The following is a 16,025-nucleotide window of genomic DNA, read 5'->3' on the forward strand; positions in this document are numbered from 1 at the left end:
CAACACCCCAGCATTATCTAAGCACACTTTTGTCACCATCACATTTTCTGAAAAACCTCTGTGCCCAGGATTCTTCTCCTGGGAAGTTGAGAAGCCTCAGAGAAAAGGAAAACAATTCTTATCTTATTTCTTCTCCTGTGTTTTGCTCACATGTGGAATGTGTTTGGAGATTGTTTACCCACAGGTGATTGTTCCATTGCATTCTGCTGGGAGTTGTTTTCACTCTTTGGCCAATTGGGGCTAAGCTGTGTCAAGGCTTTGGAAAGAGTCACAAATTTTTTCATTATTATCTTTTCAGCCTTCTGTAAGTATCCTTTCTGTATTCTTTAGTATAGTTTAGTATAGTATCCTTCATTATAATATAGTATCATAAAATAATAAATTACCCTTCTGAGAACATGGAGTCAGATTCATCATTCCTTCCTTCATCTGGGAACCCCACAAATACAACACACCTCTTAATTCAGCAGCACAATTCCCATTGCTGGAGCCCTCCCCCTGCCAGGTGGGCACAGACAGGGTGACCCAGGGAGGGAAGGTGATGTCAGGAATGTGCTGCACCCCTGGGACACCTCCAGGAGCCTCTGGGCACAGAGCCCCAGCCCTCACAGCAGGGAGGGAGATGCTGCTTTTTTCCCAGAGCTGTCAGCCAGCTCTGTGACCTGGGAAATCCTATCCAGGGTGTGGAAGGGATGGAGAGCACCGGGGTCAAGAGATCCTGCAGATTGTAATGACTTCCATTAAATCACTGTCTTCCCTGGGCTGAATTTGAGCTGACAGCCTATTGCTGAGAGACTCCACACAGCTTATTACCTCTCCCTGCGTGCAGCTTAACACTGCTGACAGGGCTGATGGATCAGCAGCCCCTCAGCCAGCCCAGACCACAGCTGCCAGCACCATCCTCCCCCCAGTGCCACCTCATCTGCCACCAGTGCCATCCTCCCCCCAGTGCCACCTCATCTGCCACCAGTGCCATTTCTCCCCCCAGTGCCACCTCATCTGCCACCCATGCCATTTCTCTATCAGGAGGAGTGCAAAATATGCCCCATTTTCCATGGAGAAAACCCATTTGCACATGGGGCATGAGAAGAATTTTTCCCCACTCAACAGCTGTTTCTCCATGCTGTGATTACCAAGAAGTGACCTCTCATTTCCCCTGTAAAGCCACAGTCACTACTGTCACAGTTGCTTGTACATGACTACCACAAAACTGAGGCATTAAAATCAGTGAAAAGTGGAGTAAAATTGAGAAAACAGATGGGCAAAATAGGGTCTTCCAAGCAGCCAAGGGAGAAATAAATATGTAGGGATTGGGCTGATGCTTAGGGGCACAGAGTGCACATTTTAACAATCAGAAAATCCAGCAGTGAAACAACACCAGGATGGTGCCTCTGTGCTGTAGTTCCTCCTCTCCACTCTGATGAACATCCTTGTCCTTTGTGCTCCCAGTGACACCTCACTGGGAGGGCAGGGACCTGTCCCTTCACAGGCAGATGCACATGGGCCCAGCACAGGCTCCTGTGAAAGCCCTCACAGTGTTCTCCAGAGTGGAAAGCTCTGTGTGTTGCTTCAGTGATTCATCCTAAGCCAAAAAAAATTACTCAAGATCAAAGTCAGACCCATGGTGGACCCAAAAGCTTTGTTTCAGCAACATCTCCTGGTGTGTGTCCAAGCAGAGTTCCAAAATTGTGTCCAATTTCTCTGCAAGGCAGAAGGGCAGCAGGCACAAAGCATCACCCCCACATCATCCCTGCCTTTCCAAAGCAGATTAATAATGGCAGAGAAGTGAGAAATGCCCATTAGCTGTCCCCTCTGAGCAGCCACTCCTGCTGGCTTAGCAGTCCAGCAAAAAGTTCAAACTGGATGTTTTCTCCTCAAATTATCCAGCAGACAAAATCAGGTCCATGGAAGAGTCAAAGTGCCAAGCACTGGATTTTAGTTTATCTTTGTACAAAGAGCCTTGCACAATCAATCTTTCCATAAAATAACAGAAGGGAAGGGAAGGGAAGGGAAGGGAAGGGAAGGGAAGGGAAGGGAAGGGAAGGGAAGGGAAGGGAAGGGAAGGGAAGGGAAGGGAAGGGAAGGGAAGGGAAGGGAAGGGAAGGGAAGGGAAGGGAAGGGAAGGGAAGGGAAGGGAAGGGAAGGGAAGGGAAGGGAAGGGAAGGAAAGGAAAGGAAAGGAAAGGAAAGGAAAGGAAAGGAAAGGAAAGGAAAGGAAAGGAAAGGAAAGGAAAGGAAAGGAAAGGAAAGGAAAGGAAAGGAAAGGAAAGGAAAGGAAAGGAAAGGAAAGGAAAGGAAAGGAAAGGAAAGGAAAGGAAAGGAAAGGAAAGGAAATAATTGCACTGGTAATATTTTTACCTGCTGTATGATTAGAGCTACAGGGCACTCTGCAGTCAGGGTTAGCACATATTTATATTCACACACTGGCAGGGATATTCCTGCTGATATTCCTGCCAGACTCATGTTTCTTTCATTCCTCAGAGGATTTATTTTATTGGATTTTTTTACTGGATGTTATCACCTGTTTACTTCCATCCTTCTGCTCACCACTACCACTTCCCACCTTGTCATTCTTCCAACTTGAAAATCCCAGGCAAGAAAACATCCTGTCCTTTCTGGGAAGGGATCCAGGCACATCATGAGGATGCAGGAGCACTTGACATTTCCCTATTGTTCTTAGCATTTCCTAATCAGTCTCTCTATCACAGGCACCAATTAATATGCATTCAGGACAGCTGATAAGTAGGAAAGCAATTCTTGGGTGCTAAAAATAGAATTCCTGTACAAGGGGATTATCAATAGGTACATTTTGCCCCATATTTATTTTTATCTGCCTGCCCTGATGCCTGACTGCCCAGAGGGACTCCAGATATCTGGGACTGGGATAGGGGTGGATGGGGCTTGGAGCAACCTGGTCCAGTGGAAATTGTCCCTGCCCAGGGTAGGGGGTGAAATGGGATGAGATTTGAGGTCTCTTTTAACCCAGACTTGCTGCCCAAAATGTCAAGTTGGATGCTCTTTCATCAAATTATCCACCAGTCAAAATCAGGTCCATGCCAGGAGAGGAGAGTAAAAGGGCCAAGCAATGGATTTCAGCTTGTCTCTGTCCAGAGCCTCACACTGGGAGGATTCCATGGATTTCCATGGATTCTGTGACTTTATTCCCACCTGCAGGGGGAATCTATGGGATCTATTCCCACCGTGGGAGCAGATCCAAAAGCACAATCTCACCCCTTGTGTTCCCCATGACACTTCAGCAGCATTAACTCTGGTGGCTTGGGGCAAATGGAGGGGACTTGGTTACAGATGTGCACAGATGAGATCAGCACCATCCCCACAGAAATGAAACCCTGAGCACAACAGGGAGGGTTTGCTCCCTGTGCTCTCCACAGCCTCCAAACCTGGACTGGCTCCTGGTGCACATACACAATATTAAAATTAATGTGCTGTTAACAGCAGGGATCCCCAGGCCACTCCCCATGGGCAACAGGATCCCTGCCAGCCAAAGTCAGCAGGACCAGAGGCTTTGAAAGTGAGGAGGAGAAGGAGAAGGAGAAGGAGAAGGAGAAGGAGAAGGAGAAGGAGAAGGAGAAGGAGAAGGAGAAGGAGAAGGAGAAGGAGAAGGAGAAGGAGAAGGAGAAGGAGAAGGAGAAGGAGAAGGAGAAGGAGAAGGAGAAGGAAGGACCAGGCTCCAGATGGGAGAACATGGAAGTAGAGCAGGCCATTCCCAGACCTGGAGAATTCAGAAGATCTCAGGACAACCTCAGGCCTCCTTTGCCTGATTTTAGAGACCACCCCATTTCAAAAGAGCCCTCTGACAGAAGCTGTAATTTTCCATCCAGGCTTTGCAAATAAAGACCAAAATGCAATATAAAAAGATAAATATAATTAATATTTCAAAGGGTGCTTTTTGTAGGTTGAAGGAAGGACTACAACACAGCAAAGCTACAGAGAAAGAGATTTTTTTGTTGAAGCAACAAAGGCACAAAGAAACATCTGCACATAATTTCATGACTTTTAACTGGCATTTTAGAGCTTGGCTACACCAACAGCTCAGTTGTCTGACACTTCTAAATCTGGCAGTGAGCACAGATGCTTAGTGGACAGATGATTTTCTTTTGGTAGTGCTGATGCTGGATTCCCATCAATGGGGTTATTGCTGTATTCCCATCAATGGGTACATTGCTGCATTTTCTCCTGAAATTAAGAGCCATTTTCAACCCTGAATCTGAGGCTCAGCCCCAGCACAGGCTGAACACTGAGATGTTCTTCCCACAGCTGCAGATTTCAGAAGCCAAAATCAGTTTTAAAGAATCAGCAATTAATGTTCTCCACTGCTAAAACTGCACATAAAAATGTCATATCCCTCCAGATGTGTGCAATGTGCCTTCCTCACATCCTAACACACATTTGTGTATTGATTTCCTACCTGTGCATCCATCAGGAGGTGCCTCATCAGCCTCATGGCACTTTTCAGAGATTCCTTCTCACTGGGCAAAAAGGCATCTTCATCCTCATCCAGGGTTTTTGACTTGCTGACAATGAAATGGGAGATCTGGTCATTCAGGGAATGCAGTGATTCAACAGCTGTGGAGACACAGAGGGAAAGCAAGAAACAGGAATTAAATCATGCTGGAGGAAGCCAACATAATTTTTTCAGTTTGGGATGAGAGTGATTTGCTCTGGAAAGGTGGAGCTGGAAATAATTGATCCCCATTTCCTCCCCTGGACTCTCCTGAGAGGAGCAGCAAAGGCATCATACAGACATGGGGATAAAAACCCTGAGCAACCTGGTCCTGCTCATGGCAGGGTGGTTGGGAATGAGGTTGTATTGAAGGATTCTTCCAACCCAGATCATTCCAGGATTCTGTGATTATGTTTCTAATCTCAAGTAACAAGTCATGGCTAAAGTGAAAATAAGAACAACAATAGTCAGTCTCTTGACTCACAGCCCAGAGACCTGTTCTCTCTGATGTGTAGTGAACCAGAACTCCACACAACACAGAGGAGAGAAGCTGGAAAAATTGGCTTTTTATTAGCTGGAGTAGGAGTGAGTCAGACCAACAACTAAAACATTGCTCATTTTCTTTCTCTGTGATTATTGGTATTTGAATCACTGTTAATCTCTTAAATTCTCCTTCGTGGGCTCAAACCCCAGGTATTATATGTGAGATTCTGCTCCCAGTCAGAAATCACCTCCTCCACAGCTCACAGAAATCCCCCAGCAATTTCACACACTTTATGAAGCTGCAATTTATATATGAACCAAAGGCCACATTTATTTCCACCCAATGAAAATCTCTGGATTTGAAAAATCTGCGCTGCGATTTGCTCCTCAGCCGTGGTGAGTGTGGAAGTTTCATTTTTACTGCTGGCTCATTAAATAAATGAGATCCAAATAATTCTTCAGTGTATTTTCTTTGTGCTGGTGGCTGAGGCAGTGGAGCCCTTTGATAAACTCAGAGTAACACATCACTGTCACAGCCTGAACGTGCTGCACACCCTGGCTGGCTCAGGCTGTTTATGAATAAAGCAATCTGTTATTTAGGGCTCTCTGACAAACTGATCTTAAGAACACGAGGAAATTGAAATATACTCGACCTAGTTCTGTCTTAAGAAGATCTTGCCACAAAATTGGAAGTAGTAAAGATTAGCCAGAAACCACTCATTGAGGAGCAAATCTTCCCCAGACAAAAGGGCTATAACAAATCACAGTTGTGTCTCCAAAATGCAGGAGGGAAAGAGCAGGATCCTCCTTGCTGAGAGGGTTTATTTTTCATTAAAATAATAAAACAAAATCTGTGCCTGGAGATGCCTTGGAGAGGGGACTGGGAGGATTCCCAGCACTCAGGGTGTTCCTGCACCTCCTGCTAATAGAAAAGGGGTTTGAGGCTCACTGTGAGGGAGGGTCCATTTTAAATAGATAAATCATAGAATGAAGCATGGAATGGTTTGGATTGGAGGGGATCTTAAATATCATCCCATTCCACCTCTGCCATGGCAGGGACACCTCCCACTGTCCCAGGCTGCTCCAAGCCCTGTCCAGCCTGGCCTTGGGCACTGCAGGGATGCAGGGGCAGCCCCAGCTGCTCTGGGCACCCTGTGCCAGGGCCAATCTTGGCTGTGTAACAACTGCACTGCTGGGTGGGGCTCATGTGCACCCCACATGTTTGCCACAAGGCAGCCCTGCCACTTTGGGACACGAAACAGAAAGATGTGGACACTGGATTTTCTAATGCAAAAAATGAGGGAAGTTTAATTCTGACTCCAACATTTATAGAGTTCCAAAAGTGACAGTGGATTGGAGGGTGACAGTGGCACCTCTCCAATGACACTGGACAAACCAACAGCCCATCAAATTTCTCCTCCTCTATAAAAGAACACAAAACAATAAGTTATTTACATAAAGTGTGTGAGAAAGTTTTTTACAAGAATATAAACATCAGAAGGCTTAGAAAAACTTAAAAAATCAGGGTGGCACAGCCCAGCCCCATCTTGTGTCCCAAAGTCCCCCTGCTCGTGGGCCTGGCCCGTGGAGGCTCCCAGGGCAATGTCTGAGGGGAACACGTGTTGGAATGTTGGGGGACACCAGACAGATGATGGACTTTGGACTGGTTGACATAAGAGATTTGATAACAGGATGCCTTGGCAAAAGCAAACAGCACTTTGCAAATTAGACCTGGATTGCAGGAAGATTAAATCAAATGGGTTTACTGGAAAAAGAAAATCCCGTTAACTCTGCAAGCAAGAGATGTTGTTATTTGCATAAATTTCTGTATGTGATTTTAACTAATCATTGTAGTGCACATTACTGGTCTCCCTGATATGGTATATAAGTGTTTGTACCCCACAATAAAATCAGATTTTGATCACCAAGTCAGTCTCCCCATCTCTCTCAATTGCCAACAGACACAGGCCTGGGGAGCAGTGTGGCACAAAAAGGGGTGGAAACCATGGGCAGCTGAACTTCCCCAGGTCACTGAGGGGAATGGTGGATTTGTCTTTGCAAATGTGGGGCTGCTGCTAGATAAAACCGGCTCTGGGAGATGAAACAATGGGAAGGATTCCACTGATTGATGAATGGAAAAAGATATTTGCTTTATCTGATAAATGAAATCAGACATTGAGAGATGAAAGAAACAATGGGGAAGAAAAACCCTAAATTCCGTAAGAATTAAAAATGACAAGGGAGGGTTATACATTAGAGAGAAATCTTTGGGATCAGGTGTTTTGGGAGGTCTGGACCTCTCAAGTACCTCAGCCAATGGGGAAAGAGAGAAGGGAAATGAAGCCAGGAAATTGGGATAAAAAGGAGGCTGAGTCCTCCAAAAACTGGAGAGACCCCAGGGGAATGCCCCATGGCCTCTCCCTTTATTCAAATAAAACCAGAAAGGTCTCCTCTGCCTCCCTTTTGGACATAAACCTCTGGTGATTGTGGATTAATTTTCCTAACATCACTATCAACAAATCATTTTGTATCATTTGTCCTCACACCAAGCAACACCTGTGAGCCCAGGGAGCTGCAGGTTTTCCATGCAGGAGAGCAGCAGGCACATGGCTGTGCACAGGCAGCAGCAGTTTGATTTTCTTATCACTTCTAGACTGAGCTAGCATCTCTATCAGACATGTCAGGCCTGAAAGCCATCTCCCCAGCACTAATGCACCAGTATTGATTCACCCCATCCTTTCTGACCAGTGAGGAATTGAGGACAGATCATTTTTTTCCTCCTCTGAAGTTTTGGCTGGAGCCCTAAGCCCACATCTGCTTTCAGTAATACAAATGTACACCAGAGTTCTCCTCCAGCTGATGGCTCCCTTCCAGATTTACATAGACTGTGAGCAGAAACTGGTACATGGAGAACTTCTCCCAGGCTTTCTGACTTTAAAGTAATTCAAAACAAACTTAATTATATTATTCTATATTATTCCAACCTCTTCGTCTGAAGCTAAAGCTCTCAATTCTGAAATATCTCTGATATTTCTTCTCTTTCTGTTTGGGAAGTTTAGTGCTGTTGGAGCAGTATGTGGCACATGAAGCTCAGGGGGGTAAATGCTTCTCTCATTTGTAATTCTTTAGGTTTAGAGAGATGCCAGAGGAATCAGAAAAAATATTTTCCAGCAAGAATGTGGGGAAAGCAGATCAGTATTGACTTGAACCAATTTTTAGAGGGATCTGCCACAGTGCTGTGTTTATACTCTGCTTAGCAAAACAAATCTTTTCCCATGAACACAATGGAAACTGTATTGGAAAATAAAATCCTCTGAGTCTTCCTCATGAAAGTAAAAGAGGCATTTCCAAACCTCCAGCCTACACACACAGTGAAAACAAAGCTGAAAAGACCAAACCATTCCTGACACTATTTTTCTGGAAGTCCTGTGTCAATCTGCAACACAGCTTCCAAAGCAGAAGAAATTGGATATTTCTCATTTAAATCAAGAGAAACTTCCTGCCTTTTGCCCACTAAAAAGCTAAAGGACAGAGATAATGAGGCAAACCCTTCATCTCTCACAGTGTTATGGCTCAGACATTTCTGCTGAACAACACTTCCACTAACCCAGACAGTTCTTTGTGAAAGCATCAAATTCTTCAAGGAAAAAAGTATGAACCTCAGATATAAACACAGGTATGTCCAGTGGAGATTAAAAGACACTTCTTGGTCCCTTAAAATGAAAAAAAAAAAAAAAAGGGAAAAAATGAAGACAGCCCCTTTCCCTTTCTGTGTCATTGCCCTTGGCTCAAGGTTGGTAACACCTCAGTAACACTGCAAGCGAAACAGGCTGAATAAAAGTTACAGCTGTCAAAGTCAGCATCCCAGCTTTCCCCATTCCAATTCCATCATTTCCCCACTGCAAGGATCAATTTCAAGAGGTGAAGGAACCATAACATTCCCCTGTTAGCTCTTTGGTGTCACCCCAAAAAGAGATCAAATAATCTCTTAGTGGGGCAGGGGTTCTGCCTGCTGCTATCAGAGAGGATGTGCTGTGCTGAGGTGCTCAGGTGAGGACAATTTGCCACCCCCAGAAGAAAGAGTGGGTTGACAAAGTTGCTTTTCTTCAGGGCAGAATCACCAGAGCCTGAAGGACGTGCAGGGGAAAAAGGAAATTGCTTTCTGTCAGAGACGAGGGAAAAATTATACTTGCGCCAAAAACTCATTCAAGGAAGAGACTGAAGCAATAAAGTTGTTCCAGGAGACCCCATTTTATACACTCCAGCTACTGCCCAGATGAGCACAAAATAAAATAAAGCATAGATTATATATCCTGAGATCTACTGACAAAAGTCAGCAGAGTCTAAAATTAATTCTCAGCAGCAGGAGTGAGTAAATGAAAGAGGACGGACACGATCATAATTTTATCAAGGAAGGTGAGTAAGGATTCCTGGGCTGGCTCTGCCACATGGAATAGAGAAGATGTTTGAGTCTGACTTTGGTGTGTTGATTCAAAATGCAGTAAAAAGGATAAAAAAGGCTCCTGCTCCTGAGAGCTGCAGGGATGGCTCCAGGAGAGGCTGGACCTGAGGAAAAGCAGGAGCATCCCACCATCCACCCCACACAGCCAGGGACTGCCCTCTGGCAGTGGGAGCCATTCCCTGTGTCCTGTCCCTCCATCCCTTGTCCCCGGTCCCTCTCCAGCTCTCCTGGAGCCCCTTTAGGTACTGGAAAGGTCTCTAAGGCCTCCCCAGAGCCTTCTTTTCTCTAGACTGGACAACCCCAATTGAATTGTTTGATTTATATTTTTCCCAGTTGAAACCTCTTTTTGAAGAGTATGTGAAACTGTTTTGCTCAGGTGATTGACTAAATTTCTTGAACTCTTTTTTTTATTTGATCTCTTTCAATTTCTTGAACTCTTTTTTTATTTTCGTCTCAAATTATAGCCTTTTGTGTGACTTCAGCCCCATGAATAATGATGGATGCTCTCATTCCCTCAAAGGAGGTGAGAGGGGAAAGTTTCCCCCCTCAGGTTTGGGGCATTGAAAGCACACAGAGACAGACAGCACAAGGATCAGCAGTGTGTTCTGCTTTCTCTAAATCACAGCCAGTTCTCAAATATTCCCTCATCCCCACCTGCAAAAACTTCTGTCTGCACAGGTTTGGGCAGAAATTAAGAATGTTCTTGAGAAAGCTCAAAATCCTGCCTTTGGAACCAAAAAATAGCCAGCCCTGCAGCCCTGGAAATTCAAGGCAGTTTGGGTTATGGCATGTAGACAGTAATGTGTGTAATTATGTGTAAAAATAAGATATTTATACAGCTAAATTATAAATAAAGCCCGGTGTTATTTATATTATTGAGGTTGTTTTTTGCTGTGTCCAAAAAAAGGACATGCAAGACATGCAGCAGTTCATTTTTGCCAGATTAATGATTCTGATTAGGAAGCCTTTCCTGCTGTAGCATTTGCTAATTGCATTTGGACAGATCAATTAATTTATTCACTTTGCAGTAGAAGAAACCTCCCTTGGTAAAAGCCAAGCTCATGAAATCACAGAGTCATGGAAGCATGGAAGCATGGAATCCTCAGGGTTGGAAAAGGATCCCCAAAAAGATCATCAAGTCCATTCTTCAAGCAGATACCCCTGTGCCCATTGACCCACATCACCAAATGCCATCTCTGCTTGGTTTTTGGGCACTTTTATGGATGCTGACTCCACCACTTCCCTGGGGAGTTGTTCCAGTGCTTTCCACCCCTACAGGGAAGAAATATTTCCTAACATCCAGCCTGTTCCCCATTCTTGCACTGTTTAACACCTCTCACCCCCACCAGATGAGAAGCTGATCTGCAAAGCTGCAACATCAGGATCACAAGGCAGAAGCTCTGAGCAAACAGAGCCCATTTTCCTCTACCCAGGAAAACATCCTGCATCTCTGCAGCTGGAAATTCCACCCTGAGCCATCTGCCCCATCCATGTGCTTGTGCCAGACGTTGTTGACAGCCACAGCCTGACAGAAAGGCTGGGAAGATCTCAATCTGAACCACTCCAGAAATATTTTCTCCTGTTATTGCTAAGAAGAGACCTACAGCTTTTTTCTTCCTTTGTGGCCTTTAACTTGTTCCAAAGGAGGCATTCAATGAGCCCCCGCGTAGGAATAATTTACCACACCATTAAGTGAAGGAAAAAAAAAATCTGGTGTCTGCATTAGGGGCTCAATCACCTTTCAAGAAACACTGCAAATAAGCCATTACAGTAATTACTGACGAGCTGGTCTCTCTGGGTTCTGAATGGTTGGTGTGTAAGTGGCAAGGAGCTGCATTCGGAGCTTCCCAGATGCAAAAGAAAGCCATCAGACCAGTAAATGGCACTAGAGTTCCAGAGGAAAACAAGCTCAGCAATAAAGGTGGTCATTTTTTCAGCTTATTAGGTTCTCTTTACAAACCCGACCTTTTTGGAAATGAAAATAGCATCAAGTGGAGCTCTGCAGGGTGGTAGCAGCTTTTTAATAATCAAAGTTTTTCATTGACATTTCCTTTGTGGTGCAGAAGCTTCTCTCAAAGTTGGACTTTAAATCACTTCAATAAAAATGTCAATTTTGCATTGTTTTGGTGTGTTTTGAATCTAGCGACGCAGAAATAAATTTTGTAATTTCTCCTTACACTCCCTCTCCATTTAAAAGCTCATATTTGAGTGGAAAGAAGATGTGAGTTCCAGACCTGTCTGCAAGGACAGATGTCCATATTCTCCTTGGAGAACCCCCCTGGAGCTAAAAAATTCCTGTTAATGTATCCAAGACATATCCAAACTGAGTAGGGAAAGAAGAGCTGTTGCATTTTGCTGTGTCTTTCTGAGCTTTTTAAAACCATCCCTCTGGAAAGGACTTTTTTTCTTTTCCTCAGTTGCTTCAGCTGTAAGTCACAGCTAATGGTAGTAGTGAGATGAAGTTCACTAGAATTTGGCCAAAATTTTAAAAAAGAAAAGGCTCAGTGTTTCCTCTCACTAAAACACTGCCAGGATCATTCAGGAAATAAACAATATTTTTCTCTTTGGATAAAATGTCACAAGGGCTACAAGAACATCATCCAGGTGAACAAGTGATCCCACCCCTAAAAACTCGTTTATTCACCCCAGCTGTATTAGTTAAACTACTGAACATTATAATAAGAAAATATCACTCAGACTCAGGAGTTTTCATTATTATCTTTTTAGCATTCTGTAAGTATCCTTTCTGTATTCTTTAGTATAGTTTAGTATAGTATTCTTTAATAAAATATATTATCAGAAAATAATAAATTAGCCTTCTGAGAACATGGAGTCAGATTCATCACTCCTTCCTTTGTCTGGGCACCCTGCAAATACAATAGGACACACAGCTGCTGCTTGCTCCTTGCTGTTGGGTAATCATTTATTTGTCACCTCCACGGCTGATGGTGTGCAACTGTTGTATTCCAGAAACAATTGCTGCTTTATTTAGATAGGAAGGAAGAGAACAGCAGAAATTCTGGGTGCCAGCAGCAGGGTCAGACGTGCAGCTGCTGTGAGCTGGCTCTGGAGGAGCGATGCCCATCTGTGCTCACATAAACAGTCTTGGATGGGGTGCAGGACTGGCTCCCAGTTCAGACAAAATGAGCTCCAGGGTCTTGGATGGGTCAGCTAAACCCTCAACACATCAGTTCCCGTGTGTAAACACGCATTCTGCAGCCTGTGGAAATATCACACACCACTATTGTGTTTGCAGGGAGGAATGGTGAACCTGACTCCATGTTCTCAGAAGGCTGATTTATTATTTTAGGATACTATATTATATTAAAGAATACTATACTAAACTATACTCAAGAATACAGAAAGGATACAGACAGAATGCTAAAAAGATAATAATGAAAATTTGTGACTCTTTCCAGAGTCTCCACACAGCTTGGCATGATTGGACAAAGAGTGAAAACAACTCCCAGCAGAATGCAATGGAACAATCACCTGTGGGTAAACAATCTCCAAACACATTCCAAAGGAGCAAAACACAGGAGAAGCAAATGAGATAAGAATTGTTTTCATTTTCTCTGAGGCCTCTGAGCTTCCCAGGAGAAAAGGGATTTTATCAGAGAATGTGAATGCCACACCCCACAAAGGAGAGATGCCACCACCAGTGGGGGACTCGTTTGGCTTTTCCCCAGCTCCAAACTGGGAGTTGTTCTGCTTTAACAAACAGCTCCTGGTGCAAAGAGGATGCTCCATCTCCTTTGTGTCAAAGGTGAAAGGAAACCCTTCCTAAAGGGAATTTAAATTATTGGCTTTTCTGGGGTTTGAATGAACTGAAAGGGTTAGAAGACAACTGAGCTTGGTTTGTTTCCCACCAAACATATGGAAGAGACTGAAGTTTTATCTGTTGCTGTGAGTGTTGAGAAACCAATTGGTGTTGTCTTGGTAATCTGCTCAGGTTGCAATAATGAGAGAGGGTCACCAGCAATCCTGAAAGGAGCTTGAAAAACAAGATGTAAAAATCAAACACGCCATGTTTGTTCTCATCAGCTCCTGAGATCTTTGTTTCACCCTTAGGATAGCATTTCTTTCAACCAGAAATCTTAGAAAAAAAAAAAACCAAACCAAAAAAAAAGCACCAGATTTGTCACGTGAGAAAAATGTCAATGATTCTGAGACTTCAATGAAGTCATGAAAACTGGCAACCTGCAAATCTCTCCCTGCATGTGCCTGTATTTGTTCACAGATAAAAGAAGGGATGGAGAATACTGTTAAAGCAAGTATTTAAATTTCCTTGGGAGCTGCCTTGAGCAGCTCTGCTGCTTAAAACCTTGGATGTGACACTAACAAAACGCTGGGCTTAGCAATTCTATCTTAGGAAAAACCCCTTTATTGGCAGAGCATTAGAAAAAGCTGAAATTCAAACAGTGGCAACACAGGTTGATAAACCTCGGCTGAGTACAGCGGATCAGAGGGTCAAGTTTTATCAAGCACTCACACAAACCCAGCTGTCTCGGGGAGCCTGGGAGGGGGATTTAGTTCCTGCTGCAGATAAAGGTGATGCTGAGGACCACACCAGCTGCTCCATCTGCACTGGCCCTGCTGGCAGAGCCCCCAAGCAGCTTTTGGATGATAATTGTTTTATTCCCACGTTTCCTTCTCATCCATTCCCATTCATCCACAGAAACAGCATCAATTCTTTTTGAAGATGGAGAAATCCACACCTTTTTTTATTCATCTAAACCATTCAACTTGTGGCATGTACAATACCCTGGATATTTTGGATTAGTTGCAGTTTGTGCAGTTTTGTAGTTCCAGTGTCCATTACTGCTTGATTTTGACTTGTATCATTGCAGCCAATATTCCCAGTCCTATTTATGTGGAATAAAAATAACTATCTAGAAAATAAAGATAAAATAAGACTATATTCAGCATTTAATAACCCTGACATGATTATATCCTTGGAGCAAAATCTTCACATTCACACTTCTTCAGTGTGTCATTTATTTTTATGGGCCCCGAACTGAAGAATTTCTTCCTAAAATAAAGCAAATTTTTTCAGACCAGTGCTAGAACTTGTTATTTCTGTAAACTACATCTATAAAATACAGTGAAATAGTATTTTTTTTTCCTAAATGCTCTTATCCTGTGATCAGTTTCTTTCTGTATCCACAGCTTCAGACTTCATGTTCCCTGTAAGAAAGAACAAGTCATGCAAGCAGCAGGCTCAGAAGTTGTGCCAGGGAATAATAGGAAAATTTTCTTCACATAAAGGGTGCTCAGACACTGGAATAGGCTGGAAAGTGGTGGAATCATCATCCCTGGAAATATTCAACGTGGATGTGGCATTTGGGGAGATGCCCACACAGGAAAAGTGTCAAATTCTTCTGCATTTTTATTTTTTTTTCCACTGAAAAAGACACAAGTTTTTAAGGGCCTGTCAGTGGGAAGGTTTCCTTCAGAAAACATGCAAGTCCTGATGATGCTTAAGCACATCCTCCTCCATTTGAACAGGACTCAGTGGGTACTTCCCATTTCTTTTCAGTCGTGTTGTTTTCTGAGCGTGATCATTTGTCAAAATTATGACAGCAAAAAAACCCAACAAGTAGGGAATTCAATAGTAATTACAGAGTTTTCAAATGTTTGCCTCAGTTGGAATCATTATTTCTTATCTATTAGGTTTCCTAGATGTTCCTGTGAAGGTGCTTTTAGCTCTGTTGTATCCAAAGGGATGTGCAGCACTACCCCACTTTTTTCATGTAGGAAAGCCTCATGTGACACTAAGTGGATTTTTCTTCCAGAGGCAAATAATTTGTTTCTAAATTTCCCTACCTGCAGAAAACAATGTCTTCCTTGTTTTGGGTTCCCTGGGTTTTGTGATTTAGCTTTGAACCTTGACTTCAAGGCTGAGTGATTTCATATTTAAATTACTCACTCTGCATTTGTAAACTTTGCTTGTGGCATTCATTTCAGGAATTTGAAAGCAGTGAAAATCCCAAATATCCCTGTAGACAGGAATAACATATATTGCATTAACCTCCTTTCCTCACTTTCATCTGTAGCTTTTGCAGCAGGATTGTTTGGCAAAGCAATAAAATTAATAAAGGACAAGAGGAGTGACTGTCACCAGCGTGGGACTGGGGAAGGATTGGTTTCTGTGGGTCTGGATTGCAGGCACTGAGACAGCAGTTCATGTTCACACTCAGGTGTTTATTATTTCTTATCACTGAAACAGTCTCACTGCTGTGAGTTCAGCAGCTTTTCATTAGAAGGCACAAAATGGCCAACAATCTCTTGGTACAAGGGCTTCAGACTAAACTGTCCAATTAAGAGCTGACACCTGGATTATTTCCCCTTTTAACCCAATAACTGATCCCACAGAGCTGCAATGGGGACTTTCCTGCCCAATTACAAAATGCCACCCAAACCCATGGAGAAGAAGGAAGAAGAAGCATGGAGAAGAAACCCAGGACAACACCCTGTGCCCTCCATCTTGCTGCCATTCACAACACACTAAAAATCCCAAAACCTCAATTTCTCACCAAGTGATACCTGCACTGCTCTCTATAATCTATTTCACACTTTTGTGGATTCCAGTCTATTCTGGAGTTTAGGAAACTTT

General features: G+C 43.5%; 1 protein-coding gene across 2 annotated transcripts in view; it reads right to left on the reverse strand.

Moving 5' to 3' along the window:
• KAZN (kazrin, periplakin interacting protein) overlaps positions 1–16,025 on the reverse strand; it is a 226,860-nt gene that overhangs the window by 163,956 nt on the left and 46,879 nt on the right. Inside the window, exon 2 of one of the 2 annotated variants that reach the window (XM_063176813.1) lies at positions 4,429–4,586. In XM_063176813.1, the coding sequence (XP_063032883.1) occupies positions 4,429–4,586 (158 nt within the window). Of the gene's footprint in view, positions 1–4,428; positions 4,587–16,025 lie in introns of those variants that run through there. The other variant, XM_063176815.1, reaches the window with a different exon arrangement.

This window comes from Melospiza melodia, chromosome 26 (genome assembly GCF_035770615.1).
Source record: "Melospiza melodia melodia isolate bMelMel2 chromosome 26, bMelMel2.pri, whole genome shotgun sequence".
Lineage (NCBI taxonomy): Eukaryota > Metazoa > Chordata > Aves > Passeriformes > Passerellidae > Melospiza > Melospiza melodia.